This window comes from Mobula hypostoma, chromosome 4 (genome assembly GCF_963921235.1).
Source record: "Mobula hypostoma chromosome 4, sMobHyp1.1, whole genome shotgun sequence".
In the NCBI taxonomy this organism is placed as follows: Eukaryota; Metazoa; Chordata; class Chondrichthyes; order Myliobatiformes; family Myliobatidae; genus Mobula; species Mobula hypostoma.
Genome location: NC_086100.1, coordinates 169,695,749 through 169,720,295, shown reverse-complemented (window position 1 = coordinate 169,720,295; position 24,547 = coordinate 169,695,749). Strand labels below are relative to the sequence as shown.

General features: G+C 42.3%; 1 protein-coding gene across 2 annotated transcripts in view; it reads right to left on the bottom strand.

Annotated features, from left to right (window-relative positions):
• nfkb1 (nuclear factor of kappa light polypeptide gene enhancer in B-cells 1) overlaps positions 1-24,547 on the bottom strand; it is a 126,903-nt gene that overhangs the window by 9,384 nt on the left and 92,972 nt on the right. For both annotated transcript variants that reach the window (XM_063046963.1, XM_063046962.1), the window contains exons 18-21: positions 14,645-14,814; positions 12,532-12,634; positions 12,254-12,378; positions 10,902-10,968 (exon numbers count right to left, since the gene is read on the bottom strand). In XM_063046963.1, coding sequence (XP_062903033.1) covers positions 10,902-10,968; positions 12,254-12,378; positions 12,532-12,634; positions 14,645-14,814 — 465 coding nt within the window. The remainder of the gene's footprint in view (positions 1-10,901; positions 10,969-12,253; positions 12,379-12,531; positions 12,635-14,644; positions 14,815-24,547) is intronic.

Below are 24,547 nucleotides of genomic sequence, written 5' to 3'. Positions count from 1 at the left end.
AATAGGACAAAGTCAGCATGGTTTCCCTAAGGGAAAATCCTGCATGACAAATGTGTTGGAATTCTTTGAGGAGATTACACATAGAAAAGATAAAGGGGATGCAGTGGATGTTGTATATTTTGACTTTCAGAAGGCCTTTGACAAGATACCACACATGAGGCTGCTTACCAAGTTAAGAGCCCATGGCATGATAGGAAAGTTACTGGCATGGTTAGAGCATTGTCTGATTGGCAGGAGACAGCGAGTGGGAATAAAATTATCCTTTTCTGGTTGGTTGAAAGTGACTGGTGGTATTCTGCAGGGGTCGATGTTGGGATCAATTCTGTTTATGCTGTATATCAATGATTTAGATGATGGAATAGGTGGCTTTGTTGCCAAATTTGCAGATGATGTGAAGATTGGTGGATGGGCAGGTGGTGTTGAGGAAACAGGTGGGATGCAGAAGGACTTAGGTTAGGAGAATAGGCAAGAAAGTGGCAAATGAAATACAATTTTGGGGTTCCGGTGATGTCATCATCCAGAATGGCAGCCTAAAATAATAGCTCCTCCAGAAAAACGCTTATTTTTCCCCGTTAATCTGCCAAATACAAGATTGCTCGAAAATATCTGAACTGGTAAGGGGGGCAAGAATGGGGAAAAGGAATGGAGATACAAAAAAGCATCACTGCAGAGCCTGTGGACAAGGAGGGTGCAACAGCGACTCTCCTACACGAGCGCATGGTAGTGAGGCTGACGCTGGGCCTCATTCAGACAAAGTGGCAAATTTAATAAAAATTCTGGAAGAGATATGGGAGTTCCAAAAAGACATAAAACAGCAACCAAATGGTATCAAGTCAGAGCTCACCGACGTTAATCAAAAAATAGCGGTGGCAGAGATACGTATTGAAAAGGTGGAAGATCGCATTCAAAACGTGGAACGGATGCTAAGTAAGATGATAAAAGTTAAAATAAACTACTCGACCAAGAAGGAAGGTCACGATGGAAGAATATAAGGATATATAATGTTCCGGAAGGAGCTGGGTTGTCTGTGGTGGAGTTTGTAGAAAAGTTACTACGGAACACGCTGGAGATGCCCTCGACTATGGAATTTGACATCGAGAGTGCACATCGCGCGCTCGTCCTGAGGCCTTCTGGAGACAGGGAAGATAAGCCACGGTCAATCGTAATTAGATTCCTTCGGTAAAAAACCAAAGCAGAGATTCTGTGCAAAGCCTGGGGAAAGAAGGTGGTATTTTTGAATGGGAAATTAATATATTTTGATCAAGATTACCCCCCCAGCGGTCCTGCAGAAACGTGAGGAATATTCTGAAGCGAAGCCAGTATAAAAGCAAAGAAAGATTAGCTTCCAGACTCCGTACCCTGCTAAACTGCGAGTGTTTTATGAAGACGGGACGCAGCTGTATCAGACAGTGGAAGAGGCGACTGCAGGCATGAAGGACAGAGGGTTGCCTGTCAGTGTGATCAAACCGAGGGAAAGCCTGGCTGAGCAGCTATCCCGTTCTGCTTGGGAGATAGTGAGAGAATCGAGAAAGCAGGGTATGGGAGGAGGGCGAGAGAGGAATATCAGGAAGAGACTGTGAGTTTTCAGAATATAGCCCTCACCCCCTCCAGAAGAGCCATAAGGTCTGACTAATTTCAAAAGTGTTGATAAGCTAAACAGAAGCAAAAATAGACAATGCTATACTTATCTCAAGAAATACATATTACAATGTGGATTTTATATTACTCAATTATTTTATTTTTTATTCATTCATTCACTCCTTTTTCCCCCACCTACATGAGAATATATACATGGGAGGAATACACAGAGAAATTTTTTCTGTGTAATGGACACAGTTTTTTTCACTTACTTTTATGGGTACTGTAGTGGGGGCCCTCAACTCACAGGTAGGAGGGGCTATCCCCCACGGCTAGACGTTTCCTCTAGCTCAACCCAGGGTCATCTACTAGAGACCTCAGCCTTGGAATCACACCTTCATTACCTTTTTTAAAAATTCGCATTTCTTGGTTCTTATTTGTTCAGGGAGTAGATCGATTAAGTTTTATTCTGCTAATTTCAATGATATACTGACAGATAAATACACATGGCTAAGGACAAAGTAAAATTCATTTTCTTTTAATGTCAATGGGCTGTTAAGTCCAATCAAACGCAGTAAAATTCTATCAAAAATGAAGAAAGAACAAGTCCATGTTGTATATTTACAGGAAACTCATTTAAGTGATAATGAACATGGAAAACTAAAGAGAATGGGCTTCACTAATTTGTTTTTCTCCTCATATAAATCAGGACATAGAAGAGGAGTTGCTATTCTCATCTCAAGCAAGCTAAATTTTGAAAAAGTATTCGAAATGGGAGATAAGGAGGGCAGATATATTCTAGTAAGGGGGAATATAGACGGAAATTCAGTTACTCTATTGAATATATATGCACCTCCAGGAAGTGATATTAGTTTCTTCCAGAAAATTACTAATATTATGGTAACAGAAACAGAAGGTCTCTTGATATGTGGGGGAGATTTAAATTTACAATTACAACCAAAGTTAGACTCTTCCAATAGAAAAACCTATGAAACAAAGTCCTTACATAAGGAAGTTAACACACTTTTTGAGGATGTTGGTCTAATTGATATATGGAGGGACCTTTTCCCGTCAGAAGGGATTACACTCATTATTCTGCCCCCCCCCCCCATTCTGTATATACAAGAATAGACTATTTCATAACATTTGGAAAAGATAAGATAAAGACAAAATAATCACCTGTGGAATTGGGACAATAGATGTAAATGACCATGCACCTATATACTTACCTGTTGATTTTGACCTACAACCAAAAAATACTATTTGGAAACTAAATTCAAGTCTACTCAATGATCCCTATTTTAAGGAACAAATTAAAAAAGAAATTGGTCTTTACTTAGAATTCAATGATAATGGAGAGGTTTCACCTCCCATTCTATGGGATACTCTGAAGGCTGTCTTAAGAGGGAAAATTATAGTGATACCTTCATATAAGAGAAAAATAAGGAATAAAACATTAGCGGAATTACTAAATAAGCTGAAGGAACTAGAAAAAAAAACAAATTGAGTTTGGCACAGGATACATTAGAGGAAATTTTAAAAATTAGGAATGAAATTAATAGTTTGGCTACACAAGAAATCAGGAAAAATTTAATGTTTCTGAAACAGAGACACTATAAAAGTGGATCTAAATCTATGAAAATACTGGTGTGGAAACTAGAAAAAAGGATAGCAGAAAATACAATTCATAGAACTAGGGATCCAAGAACAAAAGTGATAAAAAAAAAGTGAAATTCAAGAAGCTTTTGAAGTGTTTTACAAAACTCTATATTCCAAAGTTCTAGGGGGAAGCATAACCCAAATTGACACCTTCCTGAATTCTTTAGAGTTACCCACTTTAAGCGAAGAACAAAATAGAATTATGTCTGCTGAATTAACTGAAGCTAAACTAAAAACTGCAATTAGTAGGCTTAAATTAAGCAAATCACCAGGATCAGATGGATATACGGCAGAGTGGTTTAAAGAATTAAAAAAAGAGTTAGTTCCTGTTTTACTCCCCACACTGAACTGGGCTCTAAGAAAGGCACAAATGCCACCCAGCTGGAAGGAGGCGATAATCTCAGCTATACCGAAAGGAGGCAAGGATAAAATGGAATGTGGGTCATTTAGACCAGTATCTGTTCTTAATATGGATTATAGAATATTTACCTCCATCACGGCCAAACGATTAGAAGAGTTTCTACCCACACTAGTACATAATGATCAGACAGGTTTTATACAGCAATGCCAAACACAAGACAATATACGAAGGACACTTCACATTATGGATCATATAAAAAAAATAAAATTGAAGCGATAGTGATAAGCGTGAATGCCGAAAAGGCATTTGGTTCGGTGAATTGGAATTTTCTTTACAGAGTTTTACACAGATTTGATTTACATGACACAATTATTAAAACTATACAGGCACTATATGACAATCCTACTGCTAGGACTAAAATCAATGTATGTTTATCTAATAGTTTTACCCTAGAAAGGGGCACGAGACAGGGTTGTGCATGGTCACCGCTACTCTTCACATTATATCTGGAACCATTAGCTCAATACATCAGACAAAATGAAGATATCAGGGGAATTACTATTAAAGGGACAGAGCGTAAATTGGCCTGTTATGTGGATGACATTTTGATCTATCTAGGGCAACCAACATACTCTTTATCTAAATTGATGCAATCCTTTGAACAATATGGTCAATTATCAGGATACAAGATCAACATAGATAAAACCCTATTACTTTCATATAACTATAGCCCACCAAGAGAAATTGAAAGTAGGTATTCCTGGGCATGGCAAACTGAGTCTTTCAAATATTTGGGCATCATTATGCCAAAAGATTTGGCAAAATTATCAGAATGCAATTATCAGCCTATATATAAAAAAATTAAGCAAGATATAACAAGATAGAACCTAATTCCTTTTTTCAGTCTCAGTTCAAGGATTGAATCTATTAAAATGAATATACTGCCCAGACTACTATATCTCTTTCAGACTCTACCAATAGAGATTAACCAAAATCAATTCAATGAATGGAACAAAATGTTATCAAGATATATATGGCAAGGTAAAAGGCCTAGAGTTCATCTCAAAACTTTGCAATTAGCCAAGGAAAAGAGGGGATGTGGCCCACCTTCTCTTAGAGATTACATCAAAGTTGCTGGTGAACGCAGCAGGCCAGGCAGCATCTATAGGAAGAGGCGCAGTCGACGTTTCAGGCCGAGACCCTTAGTCCTGACGAAGGGTCTCGGCCTGAAACGTCGACTGCGCCTCTTCCTATAGATGCTGCCTGGCCTGCTGCGTTCACCAGCAACTTTGATGTAAGCTTGAATTTCCAGCATCTGCAGAATTCCTGTTGTTTTCTCTTAGAGATTATTATTTTGCAGCACAGTTGAGAGCTGTGATATGCTGGTGCAACCCATCATATGACGCTCAATGGAAAAACATTGAGGAGAACATACTTTCCCATCCCCATACAGGCAATTTTGGCTGATAACAACCTACACAGTTACATGAATACTATTGAAAACACCCTAAAGGTTAACTTGCAGGTAGAGTTGGTGGTGAGGAAGGCAAATGCAATGTTAGCATTCATTTCAAAAGATCTAGAATACAAGAGCAGGGATGTGATGCTGAGGATTTATAAGGCACTAGTGAGGCCTCACCTTAAGTATTGTGAACAGTTCTGGGCTCCTCATCTAAAAAAAGATGAGCTGGCATTGGAGAGGGTTCAGCAGAGGTTCACAAGGATGATTCTGGGAATGAAAGGGTTATCATACGAGGAACTTTTGATAGTTCTGGGTCTGTACTCACTAGAATTTAGAAGGATGTATGTTAAAAGGCCAAGGCAGAGTAGATGTGGAAAGAATGATGAGGGAGTCAGGGGGTCTTGGACAAGAGGGCACAGCCCCAGAATTGAGAGGTGTCCATTTAAAACAGAGATGCAGAGAAACCTCTTTAGCCAAAGGGTGGTGAATTCAGGCATCTCACCCTGCAAAAACCCTCGCCCCCCACAACCCCATGACTGAATGGTGGAGCAGATTCGATGGGCCAAATGCCCTAATTCTGCTCCTATGTCTTATGGTCTAAAAACACAATAAAAATAAATACATAGATTATATACATAAATTGATTGTACTGTATGTACATAAAGTGACACTCTGCACCCAGGTGTCTGTTCATAAACTGACTGACAGGAAATGATAAATAATGGTGGTTTGGGATGTGGAGAGATGGGCTATTGGGTGGAGGTGTTGATCTGCCTTACTACTTTGGGAAAGTAACTTTTTGAGTCTGGTGGTACTGGCATGGATGCTATAGCCTCCTCACTCATGGGAGTAGGACAAACAGGCCATGAACAGGATGGGTAGGATCCTTCATGATATTCTTGGCCCTTTTCCAGCACCTTTCGGTATACATGTGTCTTTGATAGCCGGTAGGATGATGCTGGTGATGCATTGGGCAGCTGTAGACCCTTTGTGTCTGCCACAGTGCAGTTTCCATACCTGTATCACCTCTTAGAAAGAGGTGACATATGGTCAGAAAATGTTGAATCTTTGTGGGTGGAGTTAAGAAACTGCAAGGGTAAAAATAACATTATGGGAATCATATATATGCCTCCAAATAGTAGCCAAGATGTGCGGTTGAGATTGCAAAGGGAGCTGGAAAGGGCAAGTAATAAGGATAATGAGATAATTGTAATGGGGGACTTCAGTATGTGAGGGGATTGGGAAAATCAGGTTGGTGTCGGATGGCAAGAGAGGGGATTTGTTGAATGCCTATGAGATGGCAGTTTGTGCTTGAGCCTACTTGGGGAAAGGTTCTCTTAGACTGGGTGTTGTGCAATAACCATGCTCTTATTAGGGAGCTTAATGTAAAGGAACCCTTAGGAGACAGTGATCATAATATGATAGAATTCATACTGCAATCTGAGAGGGAGAAGCACAAGTTACATGTACCATTATCACAATGGAATAAAGAGAATTACAGAGGTGTGAGAGAAGAGCTTGCCCAGGTTGATTGGAGGAGGATAATGGTGGGAATGACGCCAGAACAGAGATGGCTAAAGTTTCTGGGAAGACTTCACAAGACACAGGATAAATATGTCCCATAGAAGAAGTTGTTTTCAAATGGCAGGGGTAGGCAACCATGGCTGACAAGGGAAATTAAGGACTCCATAAAAGCCAAGGAAAGGGCATATAAGGTAGCAAAAGTAAGTGGGAAGTTAAATGACTGGGAAGCTTTTAAAATCCAGCAAAAGCTATAAGAAAGGAAAAGATGAAATATGAGGGCAAACTAGGCAATAATATAAAGCAGGGTACCAAAAGTTTTTTCAGATATGTAAAGAGTAAAAAGGAGGCGAGAGTTGATTTTGGACCACTGAAAAATGATGCTGGTGAAGTAGTAATAGGGGTCAAAGAAATGGCAGATAAAAATTAATGGGTACTTTGCATCAGTCTTCACCGTGGAGGATACTAGCAGTGTGCCAGAGGTCTGTGAGTGTCAGGGAGCAGGAGTGAGTACCTTTACTATTACAAACTTTGTACAAAGGAAAAAGTGCGGGGCAAACTCAAAAGCTCTTAAGGTGGATAAGCCACTTGGACCAGATGGACTACATCTCAGAATCCTGAGAGAAGTTGCTGGAGAGATAAATGATGCATTGGTCACGATCTTCAAGAATCACTTGATTCTGGCATAGTCCCAGAGAACTAGAAGATTGCAAATGTCACTCCACTCTTTAAGAAGGAAGGAAGGCAAAGTAAAGGAAATTATAGATGAGTTAGCCTAACCTCAGTGGTTGGGAAAGTGTGGAGTCTATTATTAAGGATGAGGTTTTTGGGTACTTGAAGACTAATGATAAAGTACGTCAAAGTCAGCATGATTTCTGTAAAAGGAAATCTTTTCACATGGTTTGTCAATGATTAATTGAAGGCTTTGTGGCAAAGTTTGCAAATGATATGAAGATAGATGGAGGGGTAGGTAGTGCTGAGGAAGCAATGTGATTTCATCAGGACTTAGACAAATTGGAAAAACGGGCAAAAAAGTGGCAGATGGAATTCAGTGTTGGGTAATGTATGATAATGCATTTTGGTAAAAGGAATAATAGTGCAGACTATTATCTAAATGGGGAGAAGGTTCAAACATCAGAGGTGCAGAGGGATTTAGGAGTCCTTGTGCAAGACTGCCAGAAATTAATTTACAGGTTGAGTCTGTGGTAAAGAAGGCAAATGAAATGTTGGCATTTATTTCAAGGGGAATAGAATATAAAAGCAAGAAGATAATACTGAGCCTTCATAAGGCACTAGTCAAGTTGCACTTAAGAGCACTGTCAACAGTTTTGGGCCCCATATCTCAGGAAGGATGTGTTGTCACTGGAGAGAATCCAGAGGATGTTTCTGGGAAGAAGGCGTTAACATATGAGGAGTATTTGGTAGCTTTGTGCCTGTACTACTGGAATTTCAAAGAATGTGTGGAGATCTCATTGAAACCTACCGAATGTTGAAAGGACCAGATAGGGTAGATGTGGAGAGAATGTTTCCTATGTGGTGGGGGTATCCAGAACTAAAGGGCACAGCCTCAAAATCGAGGGGTGACCTTTTAGTACACGGTTAAGGAGGTATTCTTTTAGCCAGAGAGTGGTGAATCTGTGGAATGCTCTGCCACAGACTGCAGTGGAGGCCAAGTCCGTGGATATATTTAAGGTGGAAGTTGATCGTTTCCTGATTGGTCAGGGCATCAAAGGAAATTGCAAGATTGCAGGTGTATAGGGTTGAGTGGGATCCGGGATCAGCCATGATGGAATGACGGATCAAACTCGACGGGCCGAATGGCCTAAATCTGCTCCTATGTCTTACGGTGTAATGCAATGTTGTAGCTTGTTAGGATGCTCTCTACGGTGCACTTGTAGAATGTCACGAGTGCAGATTTGCATAATCTATCTAAGGAGAGAGTAGGAACTGACTGAAAGAGTAGGTCAGACAATGTGGAATTATTCACTGGTAAGGAGAACAGAGAAATAATAATGATATTTACTGATGTTTGGGGTCCCTGTGAATGAGTCACAGCAAATAAATACACAGGAGCAGAAAGCATTTGTCAAGGTCAGTGCCTGAAGTCCAACTTTTGGTTTTGCAATGAAAACCAACAGTTAGTGAGAGTTGGGCTTCAACCTTTCTCACCTGTCCATTGAGGTCATAACTGAACTTTTACCTCCAAGGTCTTTCCTGCACTAATCCCATACCTCTCAATTCCTTTAAGATCCAAAAAGCCTATTCATTTCCTCAGTGACCAAGCCCCCACAGCCTCTGAACTTCTACAACCTTCTGGCTGAAGAGATGTTTTTCCTCAATTTAGTTGTGAGCTGCTGATCCCTGGTTCTGAGCTGCTGCAGCCCAGCTAGGGAAACATCAGCCTGGCCTCTACTGTCAAGCTCCTTTAAAATTCCCACACACACTCAGTGGCCACTTTATTAGCTCGATAATTTAAATACCTAATCAGTCAGTCATACAGCCGCAACATAAAAGCATGCAGACATGGTCAAGAGTTTCAGTGGTTGTTCAGACCAAACACCAGAATGGGATGAAATGTGATCTAAGTGACTTTGACTATGGAGTGATTGTTGGTGCCAGAAGGAGTGGATTGAGTATCTCAGAAACTGCTGATTTCTTGGTGCTTTCACACACAAATCTCTAGAGTTTACAGAGAATGGAGTGGAAAATGAAAAACATCCCGTGAGTGGCAGTTCTCGGGGTGAAAATACCTTGTCAATGAGAGAAGTCAGAGGAAAATGGCAATTTGGTTTATGCTGACGGGAAGGCGACAGTAACTAAATTAACGTTACAAAGTGGTGAGTAGAAGAGATTCTCTGAACGTGCAACATGTTGAACCTTGAAGTGGATGGGCCATGGCAGCAGACGACCGTGAACATATACTCAGTGGCCACTTTATTAGGTACATGGGGTATTTAATAACGTATCTACTCAGTGTATTTCAATGTGATCCTCTCGTTCTTCAGAGCAAGTACTACCTTGTCGTTTTAATGAGAAGGCCAACATGAACAACTCTGCCGGATAGGTCATGTTATTCAGATGCCCAACTTGCATCTTCCCAGATCTTTTACAAAGGAAATGTTTTAAAGATAACATCAAAATCAGACTGAAGAAATCCAGCATGACATCTAAAAGCTGGGAAGACATTGCACTCAATAGATACACCTGGAGGAAATCTGATCAAGAGGGAGCACGACCTCTGCTGTGCCCCAGACAACAAGCAGCAGCTGCTAAAGGAGAGACTAAACAACCAAAAGACCCAGCCACCGACCACAGCCATCGCTTACTCGTGTCCACACTACAACAGATTGACCTCTACAGCCACCTGAGGACCCACTCGTGGACAAGCCCTTAGGAGAACATCAAACTTGACTCAAGTGATTGCACTACTACTCATAGGATACAGCCCAAATCTTCCAAGTCAGGAACAATCTGACCCTTTATTATACCCTAACAGGAGGAAATCTGCAGATGCTGGAATTTCAAGCAACACACATCAAAGTTGCTGGTGAACGCAGCAGGCCAGGCAGCATCTCTGGGAAGAGGTACAGTTCACGTTTCAGGCCGAGACCCTTCGACAGGACTAACTGAAAGAAGAGCTAGTAAGAGATTTGAAAGTGAGAGGGGGAAGGGGAGATCCGAAATGATAGGAGAAGACAGGAGGGGGAGGGAACATCATGTTAACTTGCAGTAACTGGTGTACAGTCCTGGCAATCTATCAGCATTAATTTCTCCAGTACTGATGCACCTCAACCACCCAACTCTCCACCATTTCCAGAGGAGTTCTCTCTTCCATGAAGGCAGACAAAATATTGGCCAAATTTCCTGGCTAATTCTTTACCCCGTGTAATTCCTCTGGCATCAGTGTGCAAGGGACCCATGCGAACTTCGTCCAAAACTCTATTTCTGCACAACTTGCCTCAGGGAGGAGGCACCATGAAGATCTGCTGGGTTTGATTCCTGGGACCAGGAGCTCCAGAACAACCAGCTTGCACTCGTGGGAGCTCAGAGCGAGAGCCAAACTTGCCTCTCATTAGGAAAGCGATTGACAGGGCGGGTGTCTCCAGAGACAGACAACAGATGTGATCCTTCTTACTGAGGAGACACTCAGCACTGACGAGTTAGATCGGGCCATGACTGTTCCAAGTGTAGGAATCACTTCCTCTGAGAGGAAGGTGGTGAACTATGGTTAATCCTGATGGACTTTGTTCCTCATCCAGTTGAACAGAACTTTGGACGGAGTCAGAAAAGCATTGAAGCACGGCAGAAATAAAGGATTACCTTGTGGGAAAGGAGCAACAGACCCAGCTTTGGATTGGTACGGTTTGCCTGTTAGGATGTCATAAACCTGGAACAAAAGGTACATTGATAAATTAGTTAGCGAGACCGAATTCCTGACTCCCTGAAGTTACACCAGGCAAAGGAACCAGAGAGAGGATGAGGGAATTATTTCTTCAGATGTAGTGAGTGGCTGTCATCTGGGATCTAGGCTGATGGGAACAGTCAGAGGGAAAATCTATGCATTGTTGAAAGAGAAAAGATGCCGGGCTATAATGGGGAGCAGTGAAGGGGGTGAGAGAGAACAAGGAGTGACGGGAACGGGGGAGCTGGGAGTGGGTGGGAGGAGACAGCAAGAAGTGAGAACAGGGGAGTTGGGAGTGGGGAGGAGGAGAGGGAACAAGGAGTGAGGGGAACAGGGGAGTTGGGAGTGGGGAGGAGGAGAGGGAACAAGGAGTGAGGGGAACAGGGGAGTTGGGAGTGGGGAGGAGGAGAGGGAACAAGGAGTGAGGGGAACAGGGGAGCTGGGAGTGGGGAGGAGGAGAGGGAACAAGGAGTGAGGGGAACGGGGAGTTGGGAGTGGGGGGGAGGAGAGGGAACAAGGAGTGAGGGGAACAGGGGAGCTGGGAGTGGGGAGGAGGAGAGGGAACAAGGAGTGAGGGGAACAGGGGAGCTGGGAGTGGGAAGGGAGGTTGAATTGGTTCCGACCATTTTGAGGTGACCCAAGATTGTCAGATTGTGCTGCGTCCTTTAGATATACACGCAGTGGTCACTTTATTGGGTACATCTGTGCAGCCGGTTGTTAATGCAAATATCTTATTAGACAATATTATGGCAGCACCTCAATATATAAAAGCATGCAGGCATGGACAAGAGATTCTGTCGTTTTTCACACCAAACATCAGAATGGGGAAGAAGTGTGACCTAAGTGACTTTGACTGTGGAATGATTGTTGGTGCCAGATGGGGTGGTTTGAGTATCTCAGAAACTACTAATCTTCTGGGATTTTCATGTACAACAGTCTCTAGAGTTTACAGAGTGTAGTGTGAAGAATACAAAAACATCCAGTAAGCAGCTGTTCTGTGAATGAAAATGTCTTGTTAATGAGAGAGGTCAGCGGAGAATGGCCAGACTGGTTCAAGCTGACAGGAAGGCAACAGTAACTCAGATAACCACATTTTACAACAGCGGTGTGCAGAAAGCATCTCTGAATGCATAATACATCAAACCCTGAAGTGGATGGCCTACAGCAGCAGAAGACAATGATCAGATACTCAATGACCACGTTATTAAGTGCAGGACACTGGGTGTACATGAATCATCGGATTCTTCCCCCCAGTCACCCAAGTTCTCACCTCCTCTGTGGCCGACATGTCCAGAGGTGTAGTTCCACGGAAGATTCCTTCGTCATCGGCATCTTCGAGACGTTCATCGCATCTGTCATCCAGCGGTTCATGGTTCTCGATTAGTGGGTCTGCACCTGAACATTGCAGAGCATTTTACAATAAACTTACTTCACTGACGACAACAAAGATATTTAAAATGAACAACATCATGAGGTTCCCCGAGTACCCAGCTTGGTGACCCTCAGCCACTGACCCCTCAGGCTGACCACAAATCTTTGCCTACTTACCCGCTGTCATCAATAAGGCACAAAGTTTGGTTGAGCCTCTCCCCGCGGCTATGTGAAGAGCGGTTGATCCATCAAATGTGGTTGCATCAACGTCTGTACTCGCCTGAAGACCAAAGCACACATGCAATGTCAACACACTGGCTGTGGGAGCTTGCCGTTCACACGTTGGTCACTGTAGTTTCATACCAGGGCTATGCTAGTGACTGTGAAGTATTTTTGGGAATCTTGAAATTGTGGATGGATCAGAGAAGTGCAATTCCTTCTATGAGCCCCAGTACAGCTCCATTTATATATATTATGTGATGTTCTGGGGGGGGGGGGGGGGACATGGTCAACAGTCCTCCCCAGAATTTCTAATGACCAGCACTGTTTATTGTTAAGGTGCTTTTGTGGGATTATGGTGGGAAGTTCCGCTTCATTTATTGTTACATTTTAGCTTGGGTTATAGTTATTCACTTGTGTATTTGTGGATCACTCTAACTGTAACCGGGGTGTGTGATGGTCACCTCCCTCGTATGTATGAGACTGGTTGGTTTCACTCTCTGGATCATGGTGTCTACCACAATAAAATGGTTGTGTGTGTGTATATAAATATATATACGCTTCTCAAGGTAATCCTCCACTACTGAATCCTCATGTTGACCCTTGACTACTTAATCCTCACAGAGACCTAAGCTACTAACATAAGAACACAAGAAATAGGAGCAGGAGTAGGCTATCCGGCCCATCAAGCCTGCCATTCAGTAGGATCATGGCTGATCTGTCCGTAAACTCAGCTCCATCTACCTGCCTTTTCCCCATAACCCTTAATTCCCCAACTATGTAAAAATCTATCTAACTGTATCTTAAATATATTTCGTTAAGAAGCCTCAACTGCTTCCCTGGGCAGAGAATTCCACAGATTCACCACTCTCTGGGAAAAACAGTTTCTCCTCATCTCCGTCCTAAATCTTCTCCCCTGAATCTTGAGGCAATGTCCCCTAGTTCTAGTCTCACCTACCAATGGAAACAACTTTCCTACTTCTATCTTAGCTATCCCTTTCAAAATTTTGTATGTTTCTATAAGATCCCCTCTCATTCTTCTGAATTCCAGAGAGTATAGTCCCAGGCGACTCAATTTCTCCTCATAGGTTAACCCCTTCATCCCTGGAATCAACCTGGTGAACCTCTTCCGCACTGCCTCCAAAGCCAGTATATCCTTCAAGTATGGAGACCAGAACTGCACACAGTACTCCAGATGTGGCCTCACCAGTACCCTGTATAGTTGCAGCATAACCTCCCTGCTCTTGAATTCAATCCCTCTAGCAATGAAGGCCAACATTCCATTTGCCTTCTTAATAACCTGTTGTACCTGCAAGCTAACCTTTTGTGATTCATGAACAAGCACTCCCAAGTCCCTCTGCACAACAGCATGCTGCAATCTTTCACCATTTAAATAGTAATCTGCTCTTCTATTCTTCCTTCCAAAGTGGATGATCTCTCATTTACCAATGTTGTATTCCATCTGCCAGACCTTGGCCCACTCACTTAACCTATCCATATCCCTCTGTAGACACTCCACATCCTCTGTACAATTTGCTTTTAACCCCTCACATTGACCCTCAATTACTGAGCTCCTCACTGTGACCCTCGGCTACTGACACCTCAAGGCAGCCCTCAGCTACTGAACCCTCATGATGAATCTCAGCCACTGTCCCCCTTATGTTGACTCTCGGCTACTGACCCCCTCACGGTGGATGCCCAAGAGGTGCAAGTTCAGCTGTCACTGGTTTGTGCCACAGAGCAGCAGAGGGCTGAACGTGGCAGACATCAGAGGTCCTGGGGCAGGGCTTCCAGGAGTGATGGGGAACCGATGGCTGTTTGCCTGCACAGCTCTAGCTCTCTCAATGGCCCCTGTAAACCACAGCACAAGCCAACACACATGCCCACACTACTCTCAGGGTGCCAGTGTACAGTAACTGACCCTGGTTATCAGGTCATTATTACATAGCTGTTTGTGGGAGTTTGCTGTGCGCGAGGTGACTGCGACATTCCCTGTGTTGGCAGGTGAGCACCATGATGCTGTGAGGCGCTATACAAATGAAACTTCTTTGTTTTGTCCTGCTGCACTGACCTCAAGGAGAAGGCTTCCGACCAGCGAGATGCTCTCCTGTTCAACGGAAAGGTGCAGTGCGGTGCGCCCCGAGCGCTGTTCTGGGGTGTTCATGTCTGCTCCGGCTGCCAGCAGCTGCCTCAGGGCATACAGGCTGTTGGCCAACACTGCCAGGTGAATGGCACTGAACCCTGGGGAAACACAGCAGGCTGTTAGACGCTGGCCAGTCCACACTTCCCACTCTGTGACCCCATGGGACATGACACCAAATACAAGGACCAGCAGCTTTGACCCCGATCCTCCAGCAAACTTTCAAGGCATAACGGACACCACAAGCCCTTGGAATGAGCCCACTAACAGCACCTCTACAAAATCTCTCCGCCAGCCTCTGTCCCACCCCTCCCTCTTACGTTCTTAATGTACAAAGTTTAATCAATGACTACAATATTACAACATAAACACTGATACACTACAGCAAACTGCCAGGTCAGCAGAAAAGGTCTGTGGCCATGGTCTACCATCACTCCAGGACTTACATGTGTCCAGGACAAAGGTGAGGGCAGAAAAATATCATTGTGGACATGATCCACCCTGCAAACTGCCTCTTCCAAAAGCTTCCTTCTGAAAAGCACTATTTAAGGCATCCGTTAGTCTTGCAAGACCATAGATCTGCGCCTGCAAAGTCTTCACTCTCCAGGGCCAGGCCTGGGCTAGGTTGTATGGAAGACCAGCAGTTGCCCATGCTGCAAGTCTCCCCTCTCCACGACACCAGTGTTGTCCACGGGAAGGGCATTAGGACCCATACAGCTTGGCACCAGTGTCGTCGCAGAGCAATGTGTGATTAAGTGCCTTGCTCAAGGACACAACACGCTGCCTCGGCTGGGGCTCGAACTCACGACCTTCAGGTCGCTAGTCCAATGGCTTAACCACTTGGCCACGTGCCCACTCAAAAGCACTATAGGGCTACTGAAACAAAAACTTCACGCCATCTTAAAAGTTTCTTCCTCCAGGCAGTTAATCGGATCAACCATTCTCATCAGTCTCCCCCCATCTAGAACCGCTGCCACGGCGCTGTAAACACTCCATTATAATGCTGTTTATACATTGTAAATGCAGTACATAGTGGTTTTATGTAATATGCACATTTTATTCCATATCATTTCACTTCTAACTTTATTTTTATATGCAGTGGATTCTGATTAATTGGGACACTCAGAACTAGTACATTTTGGCCCAATTAAGTGGCTGCCCCAATTAGCAGAATTTTCATGGTTAAAATACACAACTTGTTTGTAGTTAAGAAGGTATAAAAAGCCAAACTGAGTAACAAATTAAATATCTAAAGGAAATACAGAACGAATTAGAACACTACCAATATGTTGTGTTCGCTCACCACTGAAATAGGACAAAGCCAAAACTCCTTTATTCAGTAAAACCAAGCAAATACAAATGTCAAACTCAAAAATTCAACTGTATGTCCCAAAGCATGACTATTTCAATGGTTTACCCAAACAACATTCAAGATGGTGATGGGAACAATAATCAATTAATCAAAGTCAGGCTGAGATTAGTTGTCAGCTGACCAATAGGCGTTGGTTGTTTCAGCTCATTGTAACACAATACTACTATAGTATTACAAATCTGTACTAGTTCCTAATAGTTATTGATGGAGGAATTCATCCAGTGGATATAACAAACAAAATCAATGCAAACACCTCATGCAGATAATGGACTGCCTTCATACAATACTGTCGATGATTGAATGCTCCAAATCTTCATTTTCATTGTAACATTCAAGATGATTGTTGATACCTTCAAATTCTTTGTGGTTCCTAACTTGTTGGAGTAGTGAAATTGTATCATTTTCACTCCCGGCTGTTTCTGACATCTTCAAGCCAGAATGCTTTGAAACCCACAGTGAGCAAAACAGTTCAGAATTGTCTTACTTCTTTATTTCTCACCAAATATCAGTTACAAAATTCACTGCCTTTTGAACACAAACGCACGCAACTGATGCTATTTAAAACTGTTCACTCGAAGCACGGTGTAGCGTCTAGCGGCCACACAAGTCCATGCTACTGCTGCTAGTTAGGTCCTGTTCGGCAGCAGACTCCTGCCCCAATTAAGTGGCATGGTGTCCCAAATAAATGAAGGGAATCCTGGCTATTTTCTTGATTAGTTTTTTGTTTTTTTAAGAGTTGTCCCAAATAAATGGCTGTCCCAATTAACCAGAATCCCACGTAGCTCTTATTCTTTATAACTGTGAAATATTGTTTTAGGTTGCGTGTTGCATCAATACACCACGGCAAATTCCTAATACATATAAATGTACATGGCAAATAAAGCTGCTCCTTGACACCTACTGTACACAAGTCTTTGACACATTTAGATAAATATCTAAGACTTTTGCACTATACTGTAGTAATTTTGTATTGTGCTGTATTGTTGCCGTTGCAGCTGCAAAAAACAAACTTCATGAGCTAGGTGAGTGATGATAAACCTGATTCTGATATGGGTCTCTATCGTGGACTGAAATGGGAAGGGAGCAGAGAGAGGGAATCGTGGTTGGGAAAAGGGGACTAAAGAAATTTATTAAAGAAAACATTGCATTTGCTTTCCTCACCACCGATTCTTAACCTTCAGGGTGTTCTGCACAAGGACTCCCAAGTCATATTTCATCTGAAAGTTTTGGATTTTCTCCCTGTTCAGAAAATAATCTGCACATTTATTTCTTCTACCAAAGTGCATGACCATGCATGTTCCAACACTGTACTTCATTTGCCACTCTCTTGCTCATTCTCCTAATCTGTCTAAGTCCTTCTGCAGCCTTCCTGTTTCCTCAACACTACCTGCCCATCCACCAATCTTCGTAATGTAAACTTGATAACAAAGCCATCTATTCCATCATCTAAATTATTGATATATGTACAGGAAAAAAAGCAGTCCCAACACCAACCCCTGTGGAACGCCACTAGTCACTTTCAGCCAACCAGAAAAGGATCCTTTTATTCCCGCTCACTGCCTCCTACCAATCTGCCAATGCTCTAACCATGCCAGTAACTTTCCTGTAGTACCATAGGCTCTTAACTTGGTAAGCAGCCTCACTTGTGGCATCTTGTCAAAGGCCTTTTGAAAGTCCAAATATACAACATCCACTACATCCCCTTTATCTATCCTATGTGTAATCACATCAAAGAATTCCAACAGGTTTGTCAGGCAAGATTTTCCCTTAAGGAAAACATGTTGACTTTTGTCATATCTTGTCCTGTGTCACCAAGTACTCCATCACCTTGTCCTTAACAATTGACTCTAACATCTTCCCAATCACTGAGGTCAGGCTAACCGGTCTATAAATTCCTTTCTGCTGCCTTCCTCCTTTCTTAAAGAGTGGAGTAACATGTGCAATTTTCCAGTCCTCTGGCACCAAGCCAGAATTCAATGATCTTGAAAGATCATTACTAATGCCTCCACAATCTCTACCAGTACTTCTTTCAGAAGCCTAGGGTGCAGTTCATCTAGGCCGGGTGATGTATGTAACCTTATGCCTTTCAGCTTTTTGAGCACCTTCTCCCTTATAGTAGTAACCGCACTCACTTCTCTTCCTCACACCCTTCAACAGTATCTTCCACAGTGAAGACTGTTGCAAAATACTCATTTAGTCATCTGCCATCTCCTTGTGCCCCCCGTTATTATTTCTCTGGCCTCATTTTCTAGTCGCTCTATATCAACTCTCTTCTCTCTTTCATTTTTTATACACCTGAAAAAGCATTTTCTATCTACCTTGATGTTGTTTGCTAGCTTTCTTTCATACTTCATCTTTTTCCCTCCTAATGATTCTTTTAGTTGCTCTCTGTGGGTTTTTAAAAGCTTCCCAATCCTCTATCTTCCCACTATCTTTTTTTTGCTTTGTTATATGTCCTCTCTTTCGCACTTACATTAACTTTGACTTCCCTTGTCAGCCATGGTCATACTAATTTGCCATTTGAGTATTCCTTTGTTTTTGGAATACATCTATCCTGCACCTCTGTCTTTTCTCTCAGAAACTCACGCCATTGCTGCTCTGCTGTCATCCCTGCCAGCATCTCCTTCCAATATACTTTGGCCAACTCCTCTCTCATGCTATGGTACTTTCCTTTACTGCACTGAAAAACTACTGCATCAGTCTTTACTTTCTCCCTATCAATTTTCATGTTGAATTCAATCACATTGTGATCATTGCCTCCTAAGGTTTCCTTTACCTTAAGCTCCCTAATCACCTCTGATTCATTACATAACACCCAATCCAGTATTGCTGATCCCCTAGTAGGTTCAACAACAAACTGCTCTAAAAAGCCACCTTGAAGGCATTCAACAAACTCCCTCTCTTGAGATCCATTACCAACCTGATTTTCCCAATCTACCTACATGTTAAAATCTGCCATGACTATCATTCCATTGTCCTTTTGACCCACCTTTTCTACTTCCCATTGTAATCTGTGGTCCACATCCCAGCTACTGTTGGGAGGTCTGTATATAATTGCCATCAGGGTTCTTTTACCCCTGCAGTTTCTTAACCCAACTCAGAAGGATACGACATCTCCGAATCCCATGTCACATCTTTCTAATGATTTGATGCCATTCTTTACTAGCAGAGTCATGACAACCTCTCTGCCTACCTCCCTATCTCTCAAATACAACGTGTAACCTTGGACATTCAGCTGCCAACTACAATCATCCTTCAGCCATGAGACAGTGATGGCCACAACATCATACCTGACAATCTGTAAAAGTGCAACAAGATCATCCACCTTAATTCTTATACTCTGTGCACTGAGATATAACACTCTGAGTACTGTATTTGCTACCCTTTTTGACTCTGCATCCCTAATGCCCTGCTGGCGGCAATTTGTCCTAATATCTGCCTGCCCTCCTTAACTGACCCACTGACTGCCTGCTAGCTTTGCTTTTTCTTTTAACCACCTGTCCTATCCTGAGTCCCTTCACTCCTGTTCCCACCCTCCTGCCAAATTAGCTTAAACCCTCCCCAACAGCTTTAACAAACCTGACCGCAAGAATATTGGTCTGACAAATGGTACGAGTTGGGTGTAAATACATTGTTTTAAAGACATTCGGAGAAGTACCTGGATAGAAAAGGAGCGACACACACAGTTCTGGAGAAACTCAGCAAGTCGGGCAGCATCGAGTTTGAGGAATATAGTCAATGTTTCAGGCTGAGACTCTCCTCAAGGTTTAAGGGAATGTGGGTCAAGCCCAGGGAAATGGGACTAGCTCAAGTAGGCAACTTGGTCAGCATGAACAAGTTGGGCTGAAGGGTCTGTTTCTGTGCTGTACAACTCTACTGGGATCACCAGCCACCCAAGGCAGAGGACAGGATAAATCAAAGCAGACCATACCTGCCAAAGTGCCCCATCAGGAAAAGTGATACCCAATCCCGCTGAACTGCAGGTCTTTTGTCCCAAATGGGAAAGTCCAGCAGGTTTGCTCTGACTGTACTGTCAGCTTAAGTGAAATCACTCGATAAACAGGGCTGCCTCTTCTTTCAGGCACGTGCTTGCCTTTAAATCGAAGGTGCACCTATCTGTCATAGTCATAGTCATAGTCATACTTTATTGATCCTGGGGGAAATTGGTTTTCGTTACAGTTGCACCATAAATAATTAAATAGTAATAAAACCTTAAATAATTAAATAGTAATATGTAAATTATGCCAGGAAATAAGTCCAGGACCTGCCTATTGGCTCAGGGTGTCTGACCCTCCAAGGGAGGAGTTGTAAAGTTTGATGGCCACAGGCAGGAATGACTTCCTATGACGCTCTGTGTTGCATCTCGGTGGAATGAGTCTCTGGCTGAATGTACTCCTGTGCCCAACAAGTACATTATGTAGTGGATAGGAGACATTGTCCAAGATGGCATGCAACTTGGACAGCATCCTCTTTTCAGACACCACCATCAGAGAGTCCAGTTTCATCCCCACAACATTACTGGCCTTATGAATGAGTTTGTTGATTCTGTTGGTGTCTGCTACCCTCAGCCTGCTACCCCAACACACAACAGCAAACATGATCGCACTGGCCACCACAGACTCGTAGAACATCCTCAGCATCGTCCGGCAGATGTTAAAGGACCTCAGTCTCCTCAGGAAATAGAGACGGCTCTGGCCCTTCTTGTAGACAGCCTCAGTATTCTTTGACCAGTCCAGTTTATTGTCAATTCGTATCCCAAGGTATTTGTAATCCCCCACCATGTCCACACTGACCCCCTAGATGGAAACAGGGGTCACCGGTACCTTAGCTCTCCTCAGGTCTACCACCAGCTCCTTAGTCTTTTTCACATTAAGCTGCAGATAATTCTGCTCACACCATGTGACAAAGTTTCCTACCGTAGTCCTGTACTCAGCCTCATCTCCCTTGCTGATGCATCCAACTATGGCAGAGTCATCAGAAAACTTCTGAAGATGACAAGACTCTGTGCAAGACTTTGTCACACTGCCTTCTCTGTGGGTGGCTACTGCTTCGTGGGCTGAAATAATTGTTTAATTTTCCCTGTTTTACACTGGCTGTACATTGGGCAACAGTGTTTGTGTTAGCACAGGCTCCAGGGGCTGAACTTCTCCCCAGAGACTTGGATTTCACCATTAATTAGTGGCTTTAAGTTTTAATGTGGCATAACAAATTCACTGAAAGGATAAACATTGGAAAAGTTCTGCCATGGTGTATGAAATTTCAGCAAGGAGAATGAAATGACAGCAGTCAGCCATGACCACACACGTACAGCCAGAGCTCACAAGCTCAGTTCTTAAGACCATAAGACGTAGGAGCAGAATTAGGCCATTCAGCCCATCCAGTCTGTGCTATCATTTGATCATCACCGATTCATTATCCCTCTCAGCCCCATTCTTCCCCCTTCTCCCCATTACTTCTTATGCCTGTACTAATCAGGAGCCTAGCAAGGATGTTGGTGAGGAGCTTGGAGTATGCTGTGCAGTTTTGCTCACCTACCTACAGGAATCGTTCATTGATGGTAATGAAATCTATTTGATTCCTTGTTCTATCTCCAGGGCTAATCTAAGCACACAATCTACGGGGATGGTTTTTATTGGTTGTTTCTGACACACCAATCAGTAAACCTTTCTCCATTTTCATTTTTCTCCCCTAATCCAAAAGGTCCTATGATGTTATCAACCCTTTCCTGTCCAAGTTTGGAGTTAAAATCTCCCATGACTAGTTTTATATCCTGAGATTTACATTGCTTATAAGCACTGTCGAGATCTTCATAAAACTTGTTGATAACGTCTTCATCCGTATCGTTTGTTGATGCATTGGCTTGGATTGCTAATGTTAAAAGGGTTACTCCTTAATTTAACTGAAAGCAACCCGTTGGATATCACCCAATATCCCGTAAGACATTTTGATACTTGTTTGGTTAAAATAATTCCAACTCCATACATATGCTGTTGGCTTCCAGAATACATTATCAGAGAATTTGCCACTGTCGGTCCATCTAATTTCTGACAGGCCTAAGATATCAACTTCCAACCACCTACGTAGATTGTGTACTTGGATTAACCCTGGAGACAGAACAAGGAATCAAATAGATTTCATTACCATCAATGAACGCTTCAGAAATAATATCACAAATTCTAAAGCCCACACAGGAGCAGACTGTGGTTCAGATCACCATCCAGTAATAGCTACCATCAAAACAAAATTAAGGAAACTGAATCGTGGAAAAAAGAGAAAGAAGTATATGTTGGGAGAACTTAAAAATGTTAGCAGCCTTAAGCAACAATTCAAAACAGCTGTAAAAGAACACCTCAACGAAAACGTAACAACACCTGTTTGGGACAGATTTAAATATGCTATACAGCAATCAGCAGAGGAGTTAATCCCAGTACAAGAAATCCAACACACCATCAAGGGGTGGATAACCCAAGAAATTTTAGATCTGATGGAACAAAGAAGGTTGCTGAAGAATAATGAAGAGAGCCAGACAGACAGACCAGACAATTGTGCAATACTGCAAAGGAAGAATGGCTGAATCAAAAATACAATGAAGTAGAACGCCATATTAACAACAGCAAAGAAATGGACAAGAAAATTAAGGAAATTACTGGAATTAAGAAATCCTCCTCTACAGGATGCATAAGATCAGCAGACGGATCCATACTAACAGATCCAGATAAAGTATGCGAGAGGTGGATTCAGTATATAGAGCAGCTTTTTGAAGATAATAGAGGGGAACCCCCAGATATTAAACACCCTAATTCTGGCCCACCTATTACCAAAGAAGAAATAACTAAAGCTATGAAAAGCATGAAACATGGTAAAGCTACTGGACCTGATGAAATTTCAGTGGAAGTGATACAAGCCCTAGAAGATCTGGGCATAAATACTCTTTTTGAACTGTTTAATGGCATATATGAGTCTGGTGTATTGCCTGACGATCTTCTGAAATCAGTATTTATAACTCTGCCAAAAATTTCTGGAACTATTGACTGCGAAAATTATAGAACAATCAGTCTTATGAATCACATAATAAGGATCTTGTTAAAAATTATTCTGCGTCGAATTAAAAACAAGTTAAGGCCAGAAACTTCTAAACTGCAATACTGTATGGGTTTATTGAGGATAGAGGAACTAAGAACACAATTTTCATACTACGAATGCTTTCAGAAAGGGCAATTGAATATCAAAATGATGTCTTTTTATGTTTTATTGATTTCACTAAAGCATTTGACAAAGTGCAACATGAAAAATTATTTCAAATTCTCGCTAAACTAAACATAAACAGAAGGGACCAACAACTGGTTCAAAATTTAGATTGGAATCAAATGGCAGCGGTAAAAATTGATGATAATATAAGCAGTTGGACTAAAATTCAGAGGAGTTAGACAGGGATGCGTTGCATCACCGGAATTATTTAATATCTATAGTGAAATGATTCTCAGAGAAATAGAAGACCTAGGTGGGATAAAAATTGAAGGTGTTAACATCAACAATATAAGATATGCAGACGATACCACACTAATAGCAAGTGCTGCAGAAGACCTACAAATCCTCCTAGACAAAGTAGTACAATCAAGTGCAGATTTTGGTCTAACCATAAACTGTAAAAAAACCAAATGTATGTTAATATCAAAACAGCAGGATACTCCCAACTGCCAATTGTACATCGATAACCAAGAGATTGAACAAAAGACCAGCTTTCATTACCTTGGTAGCTTTATATCACAAGATGCTAGAAGTAAAGTAGAAATAAAAAGAAGAATTGCCATTACCAAAACCAACTTCCAAAAAATGAAACCCATTTTTACCAACAGACATATCTATGACAACTAGGCTTAGGCTACTAAAATGTTACACCTGGTCAATCTTGCTGTATGCTTCTGAAACATGGACTATAACACCAGAACTCCAAAGAAACTTAGAAGCAACAGAAATGTGGTTTCTTAGAAGAATGCTGAAAATATCAAATAGAGATAGGGTAACTAATGAGACAGTATTCCAATGCGGCCATACAAAAAGATCTTTAATGAGAACATTAAATGAGGGGAAACTTAAATTCCTGGGCCATGTCATCAGAAAGGGAGAAGTACAATGTCTCACTTTACAAAGCCGTATGCCTGGGAAATGCGGTAGAGGAAGGCAAAGGAGAAAATAAATGGACACTGTGAAAGAACTAACAGATCTAAGTGTGTGAGATATCACTGACGCTGCGAGGGATCGTTCGATGTGGAGTGCCATGATCGCCCAAGCGTGTAACACGCAAGGCACATGAAGAAGAAGATGACCTACAGGAAAGACATAAGATTGAAAGAGTACGGAGAACATTAATAATGGTCTACCTCGTTCTAGGAGAACCTTTTTGACTTGACTTGAATAGACTTGAATCCTAATATCTATATCCAAATGAAGAAACACCACAG